Raw genomic sequence first — 11,257 nt, forward strand, 5'->3', positions numbered from 1 at the left:
GACCCCAAAATCTATAGGGGTCTTATACCCAATATGGACAATCATCCTATATAGTTTGAATATTACGGGCCAAATGGAACTTAAGTTATGCTCCGGAGACCAAATTGCTAACGGACAGACGGACGGACCCCAGGGGGTATAATATGATATGCCCGAAAGTCTTTCGGACGGACGCCAGGGGGTATAACATAAAATTCTTTTGGGCATATAAAAATAAAATGCTCATTTTAGGAGTAAAAAAAAAAGCATGATGTTACAAAAAACACAAATATTAGTAACTCTAACCATGTTGCAAGACAAGCCATTGTGTTTCATTTAAAGTACATGCAATTCAGTCTCAGCCTCCCCTATAACAGTAACTGTAGTATCAGAGAAGGGGAAATTAATCTTTTGTTTTTCTCGAGACAAATTTCTCCAGGACTGCTGCAACCTAATTCTTTAACTTGCCTGACATTTACTACGACAGTTTTGTTACAATAGTGCTTATTGAATTATTTACTGAACAAACACTTCCACCAAGTTGCATTATTAACAGAAGAAACACTTTCTCCACGTAAGGAACACTTCTCTCGAGGTAACTGAAATGTCAACACCAACTTTAGTGACAAATTCTCCTCTAATTTTCTATGGCTTTTTTGTAATAGCTTCGATAATCTTCATCAATAAAAGTGACTATCTGATAATGTAATGAACTAAAGTAATGAAAAAAAAATTCAGGTTATAAAACAGTTGTGAAGAAACTAACACAAATCAAAATGTTATAAACTTTGTTCAGTTTCTAAATTAACCTGAAAACATTAAAAGGTGTTTAATTTCCATAGCAACTGTTCAAAGTAAACTTTTCCTTTGTAAAATTCCAGAAAGAGGAAATCTCTCAAGAGCAATGAAAGTAGGAACAAGACAGTTATAATGGCCCTTCTTCGCTCACTTAAGGTCCACTGCTAAAAAAATTGTAACTCTTCAATACAGAAGTTTGCTATCAGGTCTCTTAGTGCTCAGATGAGCTAAATCGACATGAAATTTCTCATGCCCCCCTCACAACCCCTTTGGCAGTTTTCAATATATATATTTACCACCATATACAAAGCTAGTTTAAGAGTGCTTATTTGACAACCAATAGAGTATGGGTATAAGCCATATTTGAGCCCAAAGCATAGAGCTGAAACCAGGTTAAGGGTATGACATCTATTATCTGCTTTATATATCTATGTAACAATTATTTCAAAAAAGCATTTAGCTGACAAAGATTCTTTGAATACTCTATGTCAAACTGATGCTTTATGTGAACTTTGTTGGACATATATTATATAATATTATAGTAAATGAACTATCTTGAATTTTTCACCAGCCTGTCTCAGATGTTTGTTGGGTTTTTAAAATCACATTGTCACTATCATCCTTCCAGCTTTATTGATGTAGAAAAACCTCATATGCCCTTTGCGTGCAAGCACCTGAGTAAAAACCAACAACCTCCTATAAACTAACTAGATCAAAGCTTCCTTACAGGCAAAACACATGGGTGAGTACAATAGCTCCCTCTATACTTTAAATAGTTGAGCTAAAAAAGTCTAGATTATATAGAAATTCACTTTTCTGTACAAATTCCATTGTATGCAATGAATTTTTATGACATAGTTGCTATGTGGTCAAAATTGGAACCTTTTTTCCTTCTTATACACTATTATGCCATTGGATGCATTGCTTATGTTAAGGATGACCTTAAGCTTGCTTAAGGGAATATCTGTGGCCTTGTGGTTAACATGTCTGCCACATACGCCACAGAAATTTGGGGCTTTTAGATTGTGTTTTCGCATATGGTGCACCACCCTGCAGTAAAGTACAATGAATGTAAGTTACAAAACTATCATGACAATCAAGCTCAGTTCTTAAAACCTGCTGGCAGCAACTGAATCTACCTATGTGACCAGTGTGGACCAAGATCAGCTGGCACTTCCATGTTGTCTTATCATGGTCTACACTCAACGGCTGACTGATCAGTAATTACAATTGTTTTGAAAAATTCCTTAAACTGATAAATGGTTTTAGTGTTGAAGATGGAATACCGCTTACGCCAGTGCTAGGGGGCCTGAGTGATGATGCACTTTATCATTATCTATTATGAACAGACTCGGTTAACAGACTCGGTCAAACTGAGTCAGCAATTTTCATACTATATTGGTGTTTTATTGCTTCCGAGGGATCACCCATTTTCCAAGTTGAAAGATGAACAAGTCCATTTTAAGATATATAGCAAAGGCAAGGGTTAAACTACAGTAAGCTTGTAAGATGTATAATCACCCAGGATCATGATGCTTTACTTATTGCTTTACTTCTGTATTAGACATGGTGTGGTAATGACCAATACGGTAAGCCTGTAGGTCAGTATGTCAACATCGGACCATTCACAGTAATCTAGCAATTTCCATAAGTTTAATGAATAGCAACCCTAATAACTGCACGAAAAAATGACCAGCACTGAAAACTGCTAGTGCCATAAATACAAGACAAATACATACATGTATGTATAACAAAGAGAGGTTATGCAATGCTTGGATAAGAACGGGGACAAGTATTACAGACTATATAATATATACAGACTATATAATATATACAGACTATATAATATATACAGACTATATACAAGTACACAGACTATATACAAGTACACAGACTATATACAAGTACACAGACTATATACAAGTACACAGACTATATACAAGTACACAGACTATATACAAGTACACAGACTATATACAAGTACACAGACTATATAATATATACAGACTATATACAAGTACACAGACTATATAATGTTCCTGTCTCAGAACTCGTCCAATTTTTTCTTCTTTGTTCATGACATGCAAGCATGCTAATGATTATATTTGACTAATCAGAATGGGTTTTTAAGATCAGGTATTGAATGGATTTTTTAAGTGTTGTGCATATTCACCAAGACTTGCCTGTATTTGTTAATATTTCATAATTATGTTAATTTTAACCAAGGTAAATTGCTATCAGATTTTATCATTAGCAGAAATGAATGTAAATAATTACTTTCTTCATTAATGTTTTTCATATAATTATCATTGAAATTTGTTTAAAAAACAAGAGCTGTCATGCAAAAGTGACTTGATATGGTAGACATTTGTGCCAAGTTATTTTAAAATTCTTCAATGCATGACGGAGTTTCAGACCAGACACGAAAGTATATCTTCAAACCCTTCTTGAGAAAATGAGTACCTTCTAACTGTAAGAGCGAACTTGGAGGTAGGGACATGGGTCTTGAACACGACATGTTGTCTTCATGTGGTAGACATATATGCTACGTTATTTAAAAATCCTTCTGTGCATAAAAAAGTTACAGTCCAGACACAAATGTGTGTAACTTTAAATTCTTTTTGTGAGAATGTGAAACCTTCAAACTGTGACCTTGACCTTTGACTAACTGACATGGGTGTTAAATGAAACACATCACCATGATGTGTTTGACTTTTGTGCTGAGTAATTTTAAAATCCTTCCATGCATGACAAAGCTAGTTTGGACATAAATGTGTACGTGTGACTTTGACCTTTTAGGTAGTGAGATGGGCCTTGGCCACGACACATTGTCTGGATGTGGCAGACACTTGTGCCAAGTAATTTAAAAATCTGTCAATGAACAACAAAGTTATTGTTCGGACAGGAATGTGTACATCCATCAAATAATAAGTGTGACCTTGGAGGTAGGGATATGGGTCTTGAACCTGACATGTTGTCTTAATTTAGTAGACATTTATGCTAAGTGATTTTTAAATCCTTTGATGCATGATTGAGTTGCAGTCTGGACATGAATGTGTGTACCTATAATCTCTAATTGTGATAGCATGAACCTTCAAAATGTAAGTTTGACCTTGACCTTTGAAGAAAGAACATGGTTCTTGGACGTGACACAACATAGTGTTGTGGTAGACATTTTTGCCAAGTTATTTCAAAATCCCTCAATGCATGACAAATTACAGTCTGGACACAGTTTTTGTGTAAAAGTGGACGCAAGGACGAATACAAACCTTAGTTGCGACAATTAGTTTTGATGTGGTAGACATTTGTACCGAGTTATTTTTCAATGCATGACAAAGTTACAGTCCAGACATAAATGAGTATCTACAAACTCTTCTGGCAAGAATGAGTACCTTCAAACTTTAAGTGTAACCTTGACCATTAGGGTAGGGACATGGGTCTTGGACGCAACATATCGTCTGTATGTGGTAGACATTCATAGATAAAAAAAAACTACATCGTTTATCATCAATACTACCATTTTCAACATTTTTTCATGAAAAAATCACTCTTAAAGATACCATATTTCAAATATTTGCGAAAATCTGCAAAAAATTCATAAAGTGTTAACTTTAAAAATCTCACTAAATAGAAAATCGTCTAACACACTGAGAAAAAGGTTTTAACACCCTGTAACATATATATATGTGAAGCTATTTAAATGGCACTCTTGGGAAAAGCAAAGACTATCCAATATTGGAAATCTACATTAATTAGAAGCCAAAATCGTGACAGTTAATTTGTTCTATGTCTAAACTAATGAGGCCATTTATTCTCTTACCCAGCTGAATTAGAATAATAGACTTCCCCAACTCTTGGTATTTAGAACAGTCCATTTATAGTTATAAAGATTTCTGTATCATTAAAAAATTAGTAGTCTGGAGCCTTAATAGGTCAGAGTGGAAAAATTTAGTGAAGCCAGGCCTGACAAAAACATCCAACACTCGGCAAATGTGGATTTTTCCCCCATCTAATTCCAGGGTAAACCTTACAGCTTCACAGTACATTACTGATAACAATCGACATTGTAAAGTGTTGGTTGTGCTTTTTATTGAAAAATTTACCAAGTTGTAACTGTAAAAGTTTGTCTACAGAGATTAAAATATGAGAAGAAAAGACATTTGCCAAGTTCCTGAGTATCTCTATTGGTAAGGTCTCATACTGTCTGGCAATGAACAAGAGTTATTTCCCTAGAAAAACTTTACAATACTAAACAATGCTAAGTTCATGAATGATCTAATGTCAAGTTTCAATTTTGGCACTCTAGTTGAAAGTTAATTTAAGGTTTATTGGGATGTAAATATAAGTTGGTCAGCAAACAGAACTCAATAAGACTGCAAGGAAATTTTAATACAGACTAATGTTTGACTTTTTTAAAGAATTAAATCTGAGGCATAAATTAAATGTGCTTTTAAGCATGAGCCACTGGCTAGCCGGGGGAGGTGGGGCACACTCAACTTTTTTCTTATTTCTTAAAATAAAGACATCATAGGGTGAATATTGTAGTATTGTAGAGTAAGAGTACTCCTAACAAACACTAGAACTCCGTGAGTCGGATGTGTCGCCTTGTGAACAATGTAGTTTAGGGGAAATGGCCAGGACAAAAATGAAATATGAAAAATAACAAAGGGCAATAACTAAAAAAATAATAAGTGCAGAGCAGCAGTTTCTGTACACTGCACTTCTTATCAATAAGATCTATCATTCTATGATGTTTCAAGTCCTTTTGAGTCATACTTGAGGAAAAATGACCAGGACAAAAATAAAGTAAGAAAAGCAACAAAGGGCAATAACTCAAAAATAAGAAATGCTGAGTATCAGTTCTTATGCACTGCACTTCTTTTTAATGAGATCTATCATCCTATGAAGTTTCAAGTCCATAATTTTTATACTTTCAGAGAAATGGCCTGGACAAAAATTAAGTATGAAAATAAACAAAGGGCAATAACTCAAAAAATAAGAAATGCAGAGTACCAGTTCTTGTGCACTGCACTTCTTCTTAATGAGACCTATCATCCAATGAAGTTTCAAGTCCATGGCTTTTATACAGTTATAGGAGAAATGGACCGGACAAAAATAAAGTATGAAAATTAACAAAGGGCAATAACTCAAAAATTAGGAAGTGCAGAGTACTGGTTCTTGTGCACTGCATTTCTTCTTAATGAGATCTATCATCCTATGAAGTTTCAAGTCCATAGCTTTTTTAGTTGAAGAGAAATGGCCCGGACAAAATTAAAGTATGAAAATTAACAAAGGGCAATAACTCAAAAAATAAGAACTGCAGAGTACCGGTCCTTGTGCACTGCACTTCAGGTTATTGAAAGAAGCATGCATACCAAGTTTGAAGTCAATCAGACCTATTGTGACTGAGTTATGCTCTGGACAAGCTTTAGCGGACGCCGACGCCGACAACGACAACGACAACGACGCGGACACAGACGCCGCCGCCGACACCGCCGACAAAAGTAACCCCTATATGTCACCTTTTCAAGGCGACACAATAAAACATAATACTCCTGTAAAAAAATAGAATTCAAATTTTATATTTCACCTACACCATCAAGGTCATTCAAAGGTCAAAGTCACATCTGAATTTATAATCATTTCAGATTTGCCATACAATGTAATTGTTATTTTTGTCCAAAATAAATAAAACCCATAAATAAATAACAAAGTCATTACAATTTAAAGAAATTTCAATAATTTGACCATGACAATTAAAGGTCAAGGTGATATCAGAATATTCAAAATGTTGGTTTTGTTTTACGTGTTTCTTTGTCCACTAAGTATGAATCTGTACATAAATAACAAAGTTCTGACAATTTAAGTAAAGTAATGTTCAAAGATTTGTAAAAGTACAATAATTTGACCTTCAAGGTCAAGGTTATTCATAAGCCAAGGTTTGATCTATTGTAAGACATTGTCCTTTAGATAGTTGTGTTGTGCTGAAGTATGAAGACAATCCATTCATAAATAACAAAGTTATTTTCGCAAAAAATCAAGCAAACTTCAGACATTTGACCTTCAAGGTCAATGTCATTTGTAAGTCCAGGTCTATATATAAAGAGAATCCATTCAGAAATAAAGAAATTAAATGGCCAATGCTACAATTTCAAGATGGCAATGGGAATGACAACCTGACTGCTGCATTATAGCTTGAAGTTAAGCAAAAAATTAGCAAAAATATTTTTGTCATAAGGACTGTTATTCAGCCAGGTCAGACATTCCAAGACTATATAATTATGAGCTTTTGACCATACTTCTATTCCATAACAGCTTTTCTTCCAGGTATTCCATTTATAGACTTAAAGCAAACCAGAGATATCATGATATTATATCAATATTGAAAACCAAGAAATGTTAAAGTGCCAAATACTAAATCAGTTTACAAACTCCAGGTGCAGAAAGTCTGTTTTGATTAAATATTATATATGATAAGATTTCTTGGTTGATATTTGCAAACTTATCTCCAATATCACTGCGCACTTTGATATTTTTCTACAGTCGTCATTTGAATCTACCTATAAAGATCATTAAAAAGCTATATTTTGTAACAGGTGGTGATCTTTTAAAGAGTTTAAAGCTATATTAGGCTCTTTAAATAGCAGAAGGCAAATAAGGAATGAAGCTATGCAGTTTAGCTAGATTGGTCTGTTTAAAGAGAAAAAAGTTTTATCATTCTTTTTAGCTATTTTGGGCTGTTTAATGGGAATAAAGCTATACCTTGCTGTTTACCTATATATGGCTGTTTAAAGGGAAGAAAGCTATATCTTGCTGTTTAGCTATATGGGGCTGTTTAAAGGGAAAAAAGCTATATCTTGTTGTTTACCTATATTGGGCTGTTTAAAGGGAGTAAAGCTTTATCTTGATGTTTACCTTTATTAGGCTGTTTAAAGGGAAGAAAGCTATATCTTGTTGTTTACCTATATTGGGCTGTTTAAAGGGAATAAAGTTATATCTTACTGTTTAGCTATATTGGGCTGTTTAAAGGAAAGAAAGCTATATCTTGCCGTTAAGCTATTTTGGACTGTTTAAAGGGAATAAAGCTATATCTTGCTGTTAAGCTATTTTGGGCTGTTTAAAGGGAAGAAAGCTATATCTTGTTGTTTACCTTTATCAGGCTGTTTAAAGGGAAGAAAGCTAGATCTTGTTGTTTACCTTTATCAGGCTATTTAAAGGGAAGAAAGCTATATCTTGTTGCTTAGCTTTATGGGGCTGTTTAAAGGGAAGAAAGCTATATCATGCCGTTAAGCTATTTTGGACTGTTTAAAGGGAATAAAGCTATATCTTGTTGTTTACCTACATTGGGCTGTTTAAAGGAAAGAAAGCTATATCATGCCATTAAGCTATTTTGGACTGTTTAAAGGGAATAAAGCTATATCTTGTTGTTAACCTATATTGGGCTGTTTAAAGGGAATAAAGCTTTATCTTGCTGTTTACCTTTATTAGGCTGTTTAAAGGGAAGAAAGTTATATCTTGTTGTTTACCTATATTGGGCTGTTTAAAGGGAGTAAAGCTTTATCTTGCTGTTTACCTTTATTAGGCTGTTTAAAGGGAATAAAGCTATATCTTGTTGTTAACCTATATTGGGCTGTTTAAAGGGAATAAAGTTATATCTTACTGTTTAGCTATATTGGGCTGTTTAAAGGGAATAAAGCTATATCTTGTTGTTTACCTATATTAGGCTGTTTAAAGGGAATAAAGCTATATCTTGTTGTTTACCTATATTGGGCTGTTTAAAGGGAATAAAGTTATATCTTGTTGTTAACCTATATTGGGCTGTTTAAAGGGAATAAAGCTTTATCTTGCTGTTTACCTTTATTAGGCTGTTTAAAGGGAAGAAAGCTATATCTTGTTGTTTACCTATATTGGGCTGTTTAAAGGGAATAAAGCTATATCTTGTTGTTTACCTATATTGGGCTGTTTAAAGGGAATAAAGCTATATCTTGTTGTTTACCTATATTGGGCTGTTTAAAGGGAATAAAGCTATATCTTGTTGTTTACCTATATTGGGCTGTTTAAAGGGAATAAAGTTATATCTTACTGTTTAGCTATATTGGGCTGTTTAAAGGAAAGAAAGCTATATCTTGCCGTTAAGCTATTTTGGACTGTTTAAAGGGAATAAAGCTATATCTTGTTGTTTACCTTTATCAGGCTGTTTAAAGGGAAGAAAGTTATATCTTGCTGTTTAGCTCTATTGGGCTGTTTAAAGAGAATAAAGTTATTTCTTGTTGTTTACCTATATTGGGCTGTTTAAAGGGAATAAAGCTATATCTTGTTGTTTACCTACATTGTGCTGTTTAAAGGAAAGAAAGCTATATCTTGCTGTTAAGCTATTTTAGGCTGTTTAATGGGAAGAAAGCTATATCTTGCTGTTTAGCTATATGGGGCTGTTTAAAGGGAATAAAGCTATATCTTGTTGTTTACCTATATTGGGCTGTTTAAAGGGAAGAAAGCTATATCTTGCTATTTAGCTGTGTTAGGCTGTTAAAAAGGCTGTTTAGCTATATTGGGTTGTTTAAAGGCAATAAGCTATACCTTGCTGTTTACATGTACCTATATTAGGCTGTTTAAAGGGAATACAGTTAAAAGAGAATAAAGCTGTATCTTGTTGTTTACCTATAATTGACTATTTAAAGGGAATAAAGTTAAATCTTGTTGTTTACCTATATTGTGCTATTTAAAGGGAATAAAGTTATATCTTGTTGTTTACCTATATTGGGCTGTTTAAAGGCAATAAGCTATACCTTGCTGTTTACCTAGTCCATTTTAAATATTCAGCATGTTAAGGGTTAAGAGAAATAAGCCACACTTACATAAGGCTATAACTTAAATTTTCAATTACTTTGTGCAGAACTTACAGTTTACCATTAAACGTGTTTGACTGCACTGAAAATGTCAGGTTTCAGGAAGAATATAATCCATCTAAGATATGGCTGAAATTAAGTTTGTAGAAACTTTAAGTTTACTGTTTCCCACTTGATAAAGGTAGGAATGAGTCTTCCTTTCCTCAACAATGACTTTAATCACAGATACTTTTGTCAACATAGTTCTAACCAATTATTTAGAATATCAAATTTAATTACTTTCCTTGAAAAAGCAATTTGAAAAGCACTAATGTCATTTGTTACCATAACATTATCCTTTTCCTTTCTAAATACTTCTAGTTATAAAAGCAAGATATCACCTAATTTGTTTCTTGTAAACATAATGTACAATTTAAAATGAGTTTTTTTGCCGGGACAATTGATATAAAGGGAAGCTACACTGTAAATTTATACATAAATGGCTGCATATATTTAGTTACTTTTAGTAATAGAATTTACTCTTTAGGGTGAGGACTGGATTTTATGTCACATAAACATAGTATAGGTCACATGGCAACTTTCCAGCTATAATTGTTGGAGGATGACCTCAAGTGCCCTTCAGTGCATTATTTCAGGCACAAACGGGTACCTGAGTGGAACCTGACCGACGCTTCGTAAGTTTGCTGGATAGCTTCTTCACATGAAAGAATCCAAAGTCCCTGTCGGGATAAAAACCCAAAGTGGTGAGGGTAAGTGGTTTGAAGTCAATGACCTTAACCACTTGACCAGGATGCCCCTTACACTTTAGGGTCATAGCCTGTGAAAATTAAGGTTTAAGCGTGAAAGAAAAGATTAACATGAGACAGTGACAGTTAATAAATACAGATCCCTACAATAACCCACATCTCTATGTCTGAAAAATTCTCCAAATTAGAATTTAATTTGCAACTGAATACTCGAGGCCAAATGTTCAATAATTTACAATTTGTCTCATACAAATAAACTATAAACAACATTGGAAACACCGATTCCCTGTTTAATAATATAAATTTACCGTTTCCCATAATGTCAAGTGGTCACATGACTCCTATCATTTCTGAGGATGCTTTCTGTTTCTTTACCATGGTAACGGCTAACATCTGAAATGACAAACACATTGTAATAAATAAGAAACCTGTAATATACACAATATGATGAGAGACAAAATATTAATTTCTTACCTTTATTCTGAAACTTGACACTTTTTCACCTGGTAGCTCTACACTGTTTTTCTCTACTTTTATAGGAGAAAGAATCAAAGCACTGAAAGCACTGGAGGGTCGCTTGCGCTGACAAATTTATATGACATTATATTGCTGGTGATCACTTGAAAGGCCAAATTTCCTGTCCTTTTGCAACTTTTTTTAAAGGGTCAAGTCATATTCAAGTGGAAATGACTGAGTATAAAGGAAAGTGCAATATTTTGCCATATGATTTTATTCAGGGAGATTTATCATTGACATCCAACAATTACAACACGGTTTATCAAAAGTACTAAAAACCAGTAATTTTTCTCAATTTGTTCAGTTGAGATCGAAAAACCAAATTGCTTTATATCCTCAAAATAATACTTTAAATTGGATAAATTTTAAGAG

At 33.7% G+C, this 11,257-nt stretch overlaps 1 protein-coding gene across 1 annotated transcript in view; it reads right to left on the bottom strand.

Annotated features, from left to right (window-relative positions):
* Positions 1–11,257, bottom strand: part of LOC132728279 (calcium/calmodulin-dependent protein kinase kinase 1-like) — a 130,813-nt gene that overhangs the window by 103,194 nt on the left and 16,362 nt on the right. Inside the window, exon 2 of the mRNA XM_060713896.1 lies at positions 10,678–10,762. Within this exon, the coding sequence (XP_060569879.1) occupies positions 10,678–10,687 (10 nt within the window). The 5' untranslated portion in view covers positions 10,688–10,762. The remainder of the gene's footprint in view (positions 1–10,677; positions 10,763–11,257) is intronic.

This window comes from Ruditapes philippinarum, unplaced genomic scaffold (genome assembly GCF_026571515.1).
Source record: "Ruditapes philippinarum isolate M1 unplaced genomic scaffold, ASM2657151v2 ctg693_1_1_1_1, whole genome shotgun sequence".
Lineage (NCBI taxonomy): Eukaryota > Metazoa > Mollusca > Bivalvia > Venerida > Veneridae > Ruditapes > Ruditapes philippinarum.